Source organism: Pleurodeles waltl, chromosome 1_2 (genome assembly GCF_031143425.1).
Source record: "Pleurodeles waltl isolate 20211129_DDA chromosome 1_2, aPleWal1.hap1.20221129, whole genome shotgun sequence".
Lineage (NCBI taxonomy): Eukaryota > Metazoa > Chordata > Amphibia > Caudata > Salamandridae > Pleurodeles > Pleurodeles waltl.
This window is the reverse complement of record NC_090437.1, coordinates 68,005,742-68,019,871: the sequence shown is the minus strand read 5'-3', so window position 1 is coordinate 68,019,871 and position 14,130 is coordinate 68,005,742. Positions and strand designations below refer to the sequence as shown.

The following is a 14,130-nucleotide window of genomic DNA, read 5'->3' as shown; positions in this document are numbered from 1 at the left end:
TAATGAAATTAATCCTCAAAAATACAACTTGCCTAATAATTCTGCACTCCCTGTATACACACACACACACACACACAAGTGGAAGGTAACTGAAACTGCCACAGGCGTCCAGGAGGAGGGTGGGCGCATAAGAAATCTACAGCACTGCATGCCACAAACATATGTCTACTGGGTAAGTTACATTTTCTGTTCAATGGCATGTGTGGCTGTAGACACACATGCTCCATACAGATTGAAAAGCAGTCCCTCCACAAAGTGGTGGCTAGCCTGTGGGAGTTGTTTTGTCTGGAAAAGTGTTCGAAGGAGAGCCTGTTCTACCTTGGCTAGCAGATGTGCTAGTACATCTACACAGTAATGCTTGTGAATGTATGCAGTGTAGACTAAGTAGCAGCCTTACAAATGTCAGCTAGAGGAATGTTTCCCCAGAACACCTTAGTGGCAACTTTCTTCCTAGTGGAATGTGCTCTTGGGGCTTGTGGCAGCTGTCTTTTTGCCTTAGCATAAAAAGTTTGTATGCACTTGACAACCCACCTAGCGATGTTATTTTTTTAGATTGCATTCCCCTTATGCGGTCCTGAGAAAGCTACAAAAAGTTGTTTAGTTTTCCTAAATTCTTTAGTCCTGCCAATGTAATATAGGAGTGCTCTTTTAAAGTCTAAAGCGTAGAGCACTCTTTCTGCCAATGAGTCAGGTTGTGGAAAGAAAACCGGCAACTAATTTGTTTGGCTAATGTGGAACTGAGAAACCATTTTAGGTAAGAACTTTGGGTTTGTACAAAGCACCACTTTGTCTTTGTGTATTTGGAAGTATGATTCTTCTAAAGTTAATGCCTGGAGTTCACTCACAGTGTTTGAGTGATGTAATAGCGACTAAAAAAGGCAATTCCCAAAAAAGGAAACTGAAAAGAGGTTCAAAGGATGGATCCATGAGCCTACTGAGTACAATATTAAGATTCCAGGATGGAACTAGGTGGGATTACTCTTAAGTCCTTCCATGAAGGCTTTCATAACTGGGATTCAAAACAGAGAAATATGTTGTCTGTTTTGTAAATAGGCAGCTAAAGCTGCAATATGTAAATGTATTGAAGTGTAAGCCAGGTTTGCCTTTTGCAAGTGAAGCAAATTGCAAATAATATCTTGTACAGATGCCTTAATGGGGTCAATGTGTCTGGATTGGCAGTAGCAAACAAAATGTTTCCATTGTCGTAGTTTGACTCTTGCTCTAGGCAAGACTGCTGTTTTAAGGATGACAGTACTTATGTTTGTAGGCGACTATGCCAGTCCTACAAGTCGCAACTGTCATCCCAACCCTTCCGGCTTACAAGCAGCACCTCATCAAAAACCCAAATAGTAAAAGGTGATTTCTGGCAGTCTTTATGCATAGACTCAGGAGTGTAACAACTCAAGGAGTGTCGTGGTTAAACTGAGATTACCCCTTTCTCACATTAACAACAGGTCTCATTCAAACACAGGCAATGAAGAAGATGTAGTAAGGTATCAATATGTTTTATTTTAAGAAGACTGCTATCTAAGATAAGTTGCATGGGCTGCAATGATTAGGATAATGAACAGTGCAAGAAACAGAATGGTAAAGACAAGAGTCATTAATACAAAGACCCCCACCATCTTGCAATGACTTGAAGTGATATGTGATATAATATGTGTCCTAATACCCTAAAGTCATGTACCTAATCTCTAACCTAAAAGAGGTGTGATAAACCTAATCTGCCAATGCCATATCCATGAGAAGAGCCCCCCCCAACCCTTGTTACCTTGGAATGAGGTCTCTAGCTCAGACTCAGTCGGGACACGAAGACTGGGTCAGCGTCAAGGCAACATTTAGCATCGATAGCAGCAATGGCATCTGGTCGGAATCCCTCTAACTAAGTGAGGTGCATTTATACAGATATGCTCGGACCCCTGTAGGCACCTCTGTTCCCAAACAATAGTTAATAAGACATGCTTGGGATGGTAATTTATATAAACAATTCCCTCAAAGGTGTGAAGAGGGACAGTACCTAATGTGAACACCTACATTTTGTTTATCTTTGTCGCTTGATATTGACATGGGCCTAACTTAAAACAAGGCAGCCATCTTAAAAGATTTAATTAAATAAATGCGCTAAAACAGAGCAACCTAAGTAGGGTAAAAGTCACTAGGTGACAGGAAACGAGTCTGCAAGACAAAGGCTAAGCTAACGCCTGTTTCCCATTAAAACAAACTAGGATTCACAACACCATTTTGCTATGTAACATGCTCTAGTTGTTGGCCTATGAGCTTCCTCAAAAATCTCTATACACTGAGAGGGCAACTGAAGGAAACCAAACTCTATGGCTTCAGGAACCATATTGAAAGGCTGAGTTATTTGGGGTCTTGATCTTTGATTTGTTCCTGAGCCTCTGTGAGAAAGCCGAGCCTGTTGGGGAGCTTCTTGTAGGGAACCTGCAAGAAGTACGTAAGTGTTGTGCACCAAGGCTGGCGTGCCCAAGTGGGAGCTACTAGGATCATGGTGAGAGATGTCTGTCTGATGTTTCCAGACCAGAAATGGAATGAGGGAGGAGAGGTGGAAAAGTGTAGGCAAATATTCCCAACCAGTTCATCCATAGCACATTGCCCTTGGACAGTGGAGACAGTACCTGGATGCAAAGTTTGAGCATTTCGCGTTTTTTGCTGTGGCGGAAATGTCTATTTGAGGTTTTCCCCACTTTTGAAGGTAATTTTGAAGGACTTGCAGGTGGAGTTCAAATTTGTGGACTTGTTAATGCATCTTGCTGAGCAGGTCTGCAAAGTAGTTGTCCGTCCCTGTGAGATATTCTGCCAGTAGTTGAATGTGGTGGTGATAAGCCCACTTCCATATGGTTTGTGCAAGTTGTGATACATGTAATGACCGTGTCCTCCCCTGTTTCTGTGGGTAATACATTGGCATCATGTTGTCCGTCTGGACTAAGACAACTTTGTGAGAGAGGTGAGGAAGGTGAGCTTTCAAGGCTAGAAGTACTGCTTGACACTCCAGATAACTGATGTACATGGATTGGTGACTGAGCTGTGAAGCCCTGAAGATGTGCTCCCCAACCTTTCAGGGATGCGTCCATGGTCAGAATAAGCTGTAACACAGGGTCTCGAAAAGGTCGCCCTTTTAATAGGTTGGTGGAGTTCCACATTGCAGAGAGTGGTAGGTTTGGCAGAATAACAACAGTAGATCATGAAGGTGACCCTGTGACTGAGACCACTGATGAGACAGACATTGCTGCAGTGGACGCATGTTGAATCAGGCATGATGGAGTATGGCAATGTAGGATGCCATCATCCCTAGGAGGCGCATGACTGTGTAAGTGTGATTTTCTTGAAACTGAGGAAGGTGTTGAAAACTGAGAATACGGGCTGGATTGAAATATGCTAATTCCCGTTTTGCGTCGACAATTGCTCACAGATATGGTTGAATTTGCAGAGGTTGTAGTTGTGATTTGAGAAAGTGGATTGTGAACTCTAATTTGTGAAGAAGGTTTACCGTAGTTTGAGTGTGGGACTGATACTGCTGTAGTGCGCAGGACTGGATAAACCTGTTGTCTAGGTAAGGGAACACATGTATTTTCTGTCTTCTGAGATGTGCTGCGACAACGGCTAGGCTCTTTATGCTCCTGCACATTATGATAAGTGTCTGCCCTAGCAATGACTTGATGGTAGCTAGAAGTATCCTCTGGAGGAGAGGGTTGTGCAAGATGTAGGTCTGGACCCAGTGTAATGAGTGTATCTGGATCCTAAGAATCCCAACGTTCTGGATCTTGATATGTGTCCCCTAAATATTCTCCTATAATTAATGGTGAACACCTGCAGTAGGAGAGGCAGAGAATGACGAGGAGAATGAGGTGGAGATATAGTGGGAAGCGGGGGAAGAGAAGAGGATGGAGGAGGAGGAGGAGGAGGAAGATGTAAAGGCCTGACTGATGAAGTGGTGGCTTTGTCCTTTGAAATCTTTTTTGGAAGCCGTGAGGTGTCCAACTCTTCCTGGAATGAGAACTTCCTCTTAAAAGTAACAGAGGGGGAAGCTACAATGCATTCTGTGCCTTCTTGCTTGTACAAGCAGCGCTGTTCTGCGTCCATAGTTTCCAGTATCGGCTCAACAGGAGATGGTGTGGTGGAGGAGTGACTGGAATCCAATTGCTCCAAAGGAGTAGTGTCCTTTTCTTTCCGTACCAGGCTTTTCGGTCAAAGGACCTTTTTCGATGCAGAAGAGGTTTGGCTCGGATCAGACAGTTGGTGCCGAGTGTGTGCTGGTTGTCTCTCTGCCTGAAATGGAGGAGGTCCATACCGAAGGCGCGGCAGTAGCCTTTGGTATTTTTAGTGCTAAGCCAATAGGCGGGGTAGGCCGAAATATCATTCCGAGACTGACCATGGCCTGGTGGCAGTGGTGGTCCGGCGACCTCATTAAGGGTCTTTTTATGGGTTTTAGTGGGAGCAGGAGGGGCCACAGTACTCACTCGCTGTGCCGGCGTCACCTCCTGGCTCTCGGTGTTGTGATTCTATGTCCGAGTCTGAATCTTGAATGGAGACAGCATACTCCTGTTCAGGCTCCACTTGCGCATGTTCTTCCCTGAAGATGTCCGGGTGTCTTCTGGGGATTTATGTGCAATTTCCAAACTGCACGTTCTTCGATCCTGAAGGGTCTTCTTTGATCTGAACCATCGACACACATACATGTGCCTCCTGATGAGCTGGTGAGAGACACAAGTCACACACCTAGTGATGGTCGATGTGGGAAAACTTGGAGTGGCACCAAGGACGGGAACAAAATGGTGTCCGTTCCATCAGTTTTCATTTTCTTCTGCACCACATGGAGGCAGGCCTGCCCCAAAAGGCGTGCGGTTGGTACTGGAGCTGACGAGCTAGCGAGTATGAAGGCCAGATGTGAAAGCACGATCCAAATAACAATAGATGGGAAGAAAATCTCAGACCAGAGTAGTCGAAGATGGAGCAAACAAGTACATGTCTGAACCCGACGGCAGAGATACAACAATCTAACAAAGGACTCAATACCCATGCTCAGTATCACCAAGAAGGAGGAGTCACTCGATCCTGTGACTCAAAAATACTCTTGACGAAAAACAACAAGCAACACTCAGAGCCCAAAACAAGACGGTAGGAGCGTGCAGAGCATGTGTATCTACAGCCACACATACCATTGAATATATAGTTTTAAAAAAAACCTTCTTGCAGAATTTAATATGATTAAACTGAGATTGTCTAGAGGGCAGATCTCAAGTACAAAATGATTACCACCCTGTTCCCTGAAAGGGCAGCCCTAGTAAAATTCAATTTGTAAGCTGAATTCGCACTGCAAGGTTCTCCTGCATCACCTGGATGCAGTTGCAAATGAATACAAGCAGACTATCTAATAAAACAGTGAGTGGCAGTGAATTCCGAACTCAACAGCTCATCAAGGTAAAGTCTACTAGGTGACAGCCAAAAAAGAGAGAGACAGATGCCATATTACTTCAATGGATTATCAAAGATAATGCCACGTAGAACAAAAACAGCATGAGCTCATTGTTACTGCATTTACACAGGAAGTTGCTGCCTGCAGAGTGGTTCTGAAGTGCTGCTGCTTCAGGCTCTGAATTATGTAGGAGCATGCCTGTCGATGGGAAAAGGCCTTGAATGGTGTAGGCTGTGTGAGATCGATATTGCAAACAGCAGTGAGGCAGTTGTTTGTGATATGAGTGTGTGTCATTGAGGAGTGGGCTACATATGGGCACAAATGACGTGAGGATACTAGAACCACTTTAACACAGCGCAGCAAAAACTAGATGTAGCAAAGTTGGAGGGGGTACGTCAAGTGTGCCGATGCCTTCAATAGCAGTCTGCTTATTTATTTACAGGTCTTGATGTGGAAAACAAGGCTAGGGGTGCCTTTTGACTGATAACCATCCATCATAGTCTGTCTAATAAGCTGTAGTTAGTAGTGGCAGTCACATAAAAAGAGGTATTAGTTTACAAGTAGTTCCAGATAGGAAACGGCAATGCCTACACAAGAAAGGTATCAAACAAGCCTGAAGCGTGAGTGTAGCTAAGTTTTCAGCTCTCTATAACAGGTCAGGACAGGGCTGGTTTTTGAGCGGTGCAACAGCACCAAGCGCTGACCTCAGGGGGATGCTGTGTGTAGCATTTACTTATGAAACTTGGGATTTAAAAGCACCTGCTGAAAAGTTCCCTGTGCGTTTAGCCTTCAAGAAACAATTAAAATGTCAAGATACCTCTTGTGATTAATGTTCCTGCTAAAAAGAGAGATCCGAGTTTTGCCTAGGGGCAGCTTTGACTCAACATGAAGTAGCATAGAGAGTTAATAGGACTGCTGCAAAAAACAGAACTATGGGGCATATTTAAGAAAAGTGGCGCTGCATACAGTGCAGAGCCACTTTTCTTGCACTCCTTACCGCCCCATTGCGCCACCATGTGTGTGTCATATTTAAAATACGGCGTACCATGGCGGTAGCTAGGGGGCTAGCGTCAGATGTTTTTACTCTAGTCTGGCACTTAGCATGAACATTTTTTATGATAATCCTGCAATCTTGCAAAGCACCCAGAGGCCCTCTGTAACCAATGGAAGCCTCTTTTTAATGCCTGCTGTGAGCAGGCGTTAAAAGTGCTGGAAAAAAAACTACGCAAAGAAATCTGACAGATTTCTTTACGTCATTTTTTTTGGCCCCTCTAACGGAGGGATGCCCCCTTTGCATACATTATGCCTGGCACAGGCATAAAACAGCATAAAGTGTTACAAAGTGGTGCAATGCATTAATTGCACCTCTTTGTAAATATGGCATAGCGTTTTTGGCCTTCTAATGCCACATTAGAGTAAGAAAATGACAATATTGTGGCGTTAAATATGCCCCTATGGCAATGTTTAATTTGTGTTTGTTGTTTCCGGTGCGGAGCACCAGCACTTATTTTTGAGGGCCTATGCTTATTTTTCTGCCTCAAGCATTTACTGCGAGAAAAAGACACATATAGGAAAGACGGAGGAAGAGAAAAATGAAAAAGCGTCACAATGGGGAAAAAGCAGAAATCCGCGAGAGTGAGCTGAAGGGGCAGGGAGTGCTTGTAAACGGATTGAAGAGGCCTGAGATGGCTTCAGGATTACGATGCCTCTGTATTACGTGTTCACGTAATTGCAGCAGCCACATATTTAAGAGTAAGGGCTTTGGGTACCGGCACCTTTTTATTTAAAAATTAAGCACTGCCCTAGGGGCATATTTGAAAAAAATGGTGCTGCACACAGTGCTCCGCCACTTTTCTTGTGCCCCTTAGCGCCCCCCCTATCACCACCATGTGTGCGTCCTATTTAAAATACGGCGCACCATGGCAGTAGTTAAAGGACTAGCTTCAGAATTGTACATGCTAGTACGGCGCTTTGCAAGATTAGTATCAAAAATGTTGACGCTAATCCTGCAAAGCACCCAGAAGCCCATTGTAACCAATGGAAGCTTTCTTTTAATGCTTGCTCTGAGCAGGAGTTAAAAGTGCCAGAAAAAAAAATAATGCAAAGAAATCTGTCAAATTTATTTGCCCCATTTGTTTGGCCCCCCTAATGGGGGGGATGCCCCCTTTGCATACATTATGCCTGGCGCATGCATAATGTAGCGCAAAGGGTTACAAAGTGGCGCTACACATGCATTGCACCACTGTGTAAATATGGCCCAGTGTTTTTGGCCTCCTAACAACACATTAGCTTTAACAAAAGCTACACTAATGTGGTGTTAGAATGGCACTAGGAGCTCTTAAATAGGTCCATATGGGGCATATTTGAAAAAAGTGGTGCTGCACACAGTGCTGCACCACTTTTCTTGCACCCCTTAGCGCTCCCCTAATGCCACCATCTGTGCCCTGTATTTAAAATATGGTGCAATATGGCAGTAGTTAGGAGACTAGTGTCAAAATCTTTTACGCTAGTCTGACGCTTTGCAGAATTAGCGTAAAAAGTTTTGATGCTAATCCTGCAAAGCACCCAGAGGCCCACTGTAACTACCAGACGCCTCCTTTTAATGCCTGCTCTGAGCAGGCGTTAAAAGTGCCAGAAAACAATTACGCAAAGAAATATGTCAGATTTTTTTGCCCCCTTTTTTTGCCCTCCTCCCCAAAAACAGGGAAATGCCACCTTTGCATACATTATACCTGGTGCAGGCAAAATGTGGCGCAAAGGGATACAAAGTGGTGCAATGCATGCATTGCGTCACTTTGTAAATATGGCACAGCACTTTTGGACTTATAACGCCACATTAGCGTAAAAAAAGAAACAAAATAAAATGACGCTAGGGGCTCTTAAATATGCCCCTATATTTTATGTGGCTAGCTGAGTGGATTAGTAAAGCCAGCCTTTACAAGTGCTTTAAAACACATGAATGTATGTAAAAGGGAAGCGATGGAGAGATGAGGGGCACATTTGCCGGTGGTAGTGAGTGAAACCGAGGAAGAGGTCATGGGGTGGAGAGTGCCACAAACTGTCGCACAGGGTGCCACCAGTCCTAAAGCCGGCCCTGGGTCAGGAAGTCATTATGGTTCCTTATCTGTGTGTGTCGACTAAACGGGCACCATTAAAAGGCATGTCAATCAAAGTGGTTTGAACAGCCTCTGAAAATCCAAAGGTACATAACCAGGCACAGCGACGTAGTGCCACTGAAGAGGCCATGGCCCGGCCCACAGAGTCAGTGGTGTCCATACCACAATGAATGATTAACTTAGCTGCCTACTGGCCATCTCAGATCAAAGGGGCAAGATCATTCTGGGCATCATCCGCAAATGATGGCAAGATGCGTTTCAATGAGTCCCACAATGAATGGGAAAAATGTCCAAGAACGCAAGACGTATTAAGAGCGCACAGAGCAGAACTAGTGGAGGAGAAAACCCACCTGTCACAAGTGTCAAGTTTTCTCTATCAGATGGAACATGAGGGAGAGGGTCAACACTGGGTGATGCAGAAACAGCCTGCACCACCACACTGCGAGGAGTAGGGTGTCGTAGAAGGCCGGCCAGATCACCAGGGGCTGGTCGGTGCCTATGAGATATAGCCCGATCAACAGTGGCCCCGTAGCAGGCTTATTCCAAACCCCTAAACAAAATGTCATGTAGGGCTTCACTGTAAGGCAATACCAGCTCAATCCTTGTTTGGCCATGATGGTAGACACCAATCAGATGATCAGTAGCCAATTCCACAGAGGGAATTGTTAAATCCAAAACTTCAGCAACTCTCCTTAGCATGTCAAGTATAAAGGATCTCACCTCTGTAGCAAGGCCAGGTGGGGAAAAGAGGCCCGAGGCTTGAGAAAAGTCTAAGCCACTAGCTGCCCCCTAGATCAGCCAACCAACAGTCCTCCATAAGAGGCCGAGCATTGTGCAAAAAAAACAACTCTTCCTCAGCACCTTCAAAACCATGTTCCTCTGAAGGACAAACGTGAAGCGACTCCCCAGAAAGCTAGGGGAGCATGACCGGCGCTGTACCCATAGTCAACTGGCGCTGAAATTATGTCTAAACGTCTGAAGGAGATAGGGGCACGACTTCAATCGGTGTCGCTGGGAGTCGGCTGATCTGATACCAGCACCAAAGGTGGGAACCCTGAAGGGCTGGGCACCAGCGCCGTCACAGCTTCTGAAACCGAAGCCCCTGGCCTAATTGAAGCGGAGGGCAAACTCCCCGGCGGAGATGCACTCAAGGCATCTTGCACCTCCTTGTGACTTACAGGCACTCCAGGAGAAGGTGATTTTCCAAAGACAGGATTAAGTGATTCATAAAATTCATGCATCTGGGTCAGAGTCGTCCTGGGATAGGGAGGGAAACACGGGGTGGACTCAGGCCTCGACTCTTGTTCTGAGGAAAGGTGGGAGGCCGTACACGGTGAAGTCGGTAATTGCCGTGACTTCGCCCACTTGCGTCGTGACTAACCACATTAAGTCGATAGATAATGACATACACAAGAATGACTCGAACAAGCCAGTGACTGGACTTTAGTACCAGAAGGAGACCAAGGTTGAAGGGAAGTCTGAGACTGCTCTGACAGCTGCGCCACCACAAGCTTCATTTGGTGCTCCAGCAGCACCTTCGCTCAAAGCTGACGACAGGAGTTGCACTCTATGGAGTTGTGGTGCTCACCTAGGCACTACGTACAAATTGAGTGGGGGTCCGTGGCCGACATTTGTCTAAACTATGAGGACACAGACAGAGAAAAGCACACTGTTCCATTGACAAAGACATCGAAGTAGGCCAAAAAAATGGCCTAACAAACCGTCACCAGATTCACGTTGCAAGTGCGGAAAAGAAGGCACTGACGTTGGCGTGTCAGAGAGGAGGTTATATGGACTCCATTGATGTCACATCAAATGGATGACGTTGGTACGCCCTCTTCTGATGCACAAATGTCCTGGGGAAAAAACTTTTCCAGAGCAAGTCTTGTGCCTAGGGAAGATTCTAAAGTAATGGATCTGCGGCTAGATCTCTATATCAGATAGAAAAGATTAACAAAATGTAAGAACAACATATAGATTTCATTTATGTAAAGATGGTAAGAAAACCCAAATGAGGTGATGTCACCGCACGGTAGCACAGAATGAGAAAAGCAGAGGAACAAAAGAGAGCTTTGAGGACTAGGAAAGAGGGCTGAGTGAAGATGTTTTGGAGTCCAAAGCAACAGAGAAAAAGCGGCTGAATGATAAGAGACGAGCCACTGGTGTGCTAGGCTGCAGATGCCTAGTGCATTGAGAGAGGATAGTACAGTAGGATAATCTACAGTGTCTAAGGCAGCAACAGGTCCAGAAGCATAAGGATGGAACCAGGGCAACTGTGGTGTGCAGTTATGATGAAGGTGATGTGTGAAATTGCAGATTCTGTTGAGTGAAAAGTATGGAAATCAGAAAGATTCTCTATTAGTTTCCTATCAAAGAAACAGAAAACTTCAAGCCTCTCTTGCAATCTCCCCAGCATACCTTTCTATTTTATTTCAGCGCTACCAATGAACATAAAATCTGATCTATATAAAACCCGGCAATCCAACCAGCAAGATTTAATAAATTTGGAGACAGATCCCACACGTTCAAGGCTCCCAATTGCTGACATCCTCCCAACACATTTAAGATCGGGAGACTACCTCAGGTTTGCCATGGTTCTGTAGACCCACTTCTTCAGACTCCCCTATTATTATACGACACCTTAATCCCTTAGCCAAACATCTTCCAGATTCCTTGAGAAAATGAACTCTCACCATGCTCCCTCATACCCATGCTTTATCACCTGTAAATGATATAATACAGTTGATCGCAGAAAAAAAATGGCAATATATTTGCTTTTTAAAAAACCATCCCCACTGCTTCCATCAGCCACAAATTAAAATGAAACACCATCCATTTTCTTAATTATATAAACAACTCCCTTACCGTGCTCTGAGTCTGGTGTGAGGTATACAATGGCTTCTAAAGGAAACAATTCAAGGTAACTCTCCTCCGTCATATCCATCTGAAAATACAGCACAAAGTCTTTGAATATTTCTTACACGTACACATTTGGTTTAACGTATATACAACATATATATCAAAGGAATTAAGATCCACCTTTCCAGACTCACTTATGACTAATCAACACATTAATCCCTTAGTCAACTATCTTCTAGATTTTTATTTTTTTTTTATTTTAAAGAAACTGACCTCTCTCACAGTGGTACACTGATGCCCACTCACATGTATACGCTGGTTAAGATAAATACTTGCAAAAAATCAGAGTAGCCTATGCTGCTGTCCTATAAACATATCTGAAATGGACATGCCTTTGAAAGGCCATCAATGCTCACTGGCATAATCAAGTCTCCAAGGAACCTGAATTCCTTTAATGTTGAGGCTTAGAAATGCAAAAAAAAACTATCTTGTAGTAGTGACTTTAAATCCCCGTCTAGAGATCAATATATCTATGCATAAGCAATTCAGATTCACATTTCACTGTGGTGCAGGATCGTTATTAGGTGGAGGAAGATAGAGAAAACTATCCAAATGAAACCGTATAACCTCATTTACTGTGGAACCAGTCTCCGAATCCTACAATGGCAGGTAAGTAATGTTTATAGCAATCTACTTTCAGCCCTCTAGAGGCTAACAAGGAAAAGAGAAAACTGTATCCAAATAGGCCAGGAGTGAGTTTTAATTCAACTCTACCAACCCACTCTTACATCTTCTAACATTCACTCAGTGTTACACATCTTACCTTTCCTTATCCGCTGTCTATAAGAGAAGCCAAATTAACAAAACATTAACATTGCACTAAGACACAGATGTGTAGGAATGGATAATAAATAATCCCGTCACTCACCTCACCAACTTGAATAAGGAAATATTCCTCTTTGGCAATCTAAACCCAATGCAGCTATGCTAATAATGACTACCTTTAATGGAGTAACTGCCTCCCCCAGTAACTTAAGCTCTACACTTGTGTCATCTTTCATCCAGAACTTACATTCATCCTGCATGTTAACCCAGTGACACAGAGAGCTCACACCTGAATATGCTTAGTAAAGTCTAAACTTTCATCAGAAGGTAGATCCCGTCCACTCATTGACTACTGCAAACCGATGCACACTGGCCTCTAGAAAATCTTCACCAACTTTATTTAGTACAAAACTGAGCAGTAGGACTAGTGATGGGGATTGATTTAAAAAAAAAAAAAAAAAAAATATATATATATATATATATATATCAGATCACATCAATTGATAGGTTTTATCAATCAAACAAACATTAACCTTTAAGGTGCTATAGGTTACAACACAAAGCATCATGGCCTCGTTGCCACAGATATCTATCTAAACATTTCAAGAACCATAAACAACCATACTGCCTGAGATGGAATTATGTTGAATGATTCACTCAAACATCATTTATCATGAAAGCTTTTAGCAATAAAAACACTAAGGGGCATATTAACAAGACCCTAGCGCCACTGGAGCTCTGCTTTTTGTGACGCTCCGGTGGTGCTTGTAGTAAAGCTGGCCTGGTGTGTGGTGAGTACCTGTAGTATTTTCACCCACCCTATACCAGGTCCAGGTATCCCTTATTAGTGAGGTGTGGTCAGTGTCTAGAAAGCCAGGCTCTCTAGCCGCAGCTGTGGATGAGCAGCCAAGGCTTATCTAAGAGATGCAAAGCTCATTCAATACCACTTATAGTCACAAAGCACTTATACACATGAAAGAACCACACAGCGTTACAAAAATAAAGGTACTTTTTTTTACCGCCACAAATACTAAAATACTACAATACTACATAGGCAATACTCTACTAGCAGGTGAGTAAACACACAATTATATACACCTTAGTTGTCAGGAATGAGCATATAAATAAAATAGAAAAAACGTGCAATCACGATAGTGACCCTAGGGGGAGCCCAAAACATATGCTAAACAAATGCAATGTAAATGATCGACCCCCCACCCAGGTAACTGGAATCTGTGGAGGAGAGCTGGAGGAACTAGGAACCCCAAAAGGTAAGTACCAGAGTGCCCCCCCAGCGACCAGGGGAGAAGAGGCAAGTACATGGTTTTTCCCAAACCCTTAGAGAAACTTTGTGAAAGGATTGTGCAAGACCCAAGCAAGACTGCAAGAAACAGAAGATGGATCCAGACAAGAGGACCTGCAAATGAAGGTGACTGAGTCCAGTTCCAGTTGGTGTCCAGATGGGGCAGGAACCACTACCTACCCTTCTGGAGATGCAGGACCAGGTCGACTGTGAGGACCAGGAGTCGGCTATGCAGCACAGGAGCAGAGGAAGAGCTCCAGAAATAATGCAGTCTATGTCCCATGTCGGAAGAAGAGTTGCAGTCCGTCAGTGGTGTGGAAAAACCACCAACAAGCCTTGGCAAATGCAAAAGTCACAGAAGAGAAGTTGCAGAGCTGCTGGGGACCAGGAAGGTCTGAGGGGACTCAATCCACATAGTGAATCCCAGCCGTCCCCCAGCAGTCAGGACAGCAAGAAGTTGTGGATGTAGCCCCCATAGGCAACTCAGAGGCAGCGGGCACAGAGGTAGCAGTGAAGCCCACTCAGCACACCTAGAAAGGAGTCCCACGTATCTGAAGCAGCAGGCAGGAGACCACGTATTGCAGGGAAGAGTG

General features: G+C 44.2%; 1 protein-coding gene across 1 annotated transcript in view; it reads right to left on the bottom strand.

Annotated features, from left to right (window-relative positions):
• The window catches only part of TRMT10B (tRNA methyltransferase 10B), a 101,669-nt gene that overhangs the window by 33,783 nt on the left and 53,756 nt on the right, over positions 1-14,130 (bottom strand). The window contains exon 5 of the mRNA XM_069236447.1: positions 11,416-11,494. Within this exon, the coding sequence (XP_069092548.1) occupies positions 11,416-11,494 (79 nt within the window). The remainder of the gene's footprint in view (positions 1-11,415; positions 11,495-14,130) is intronic.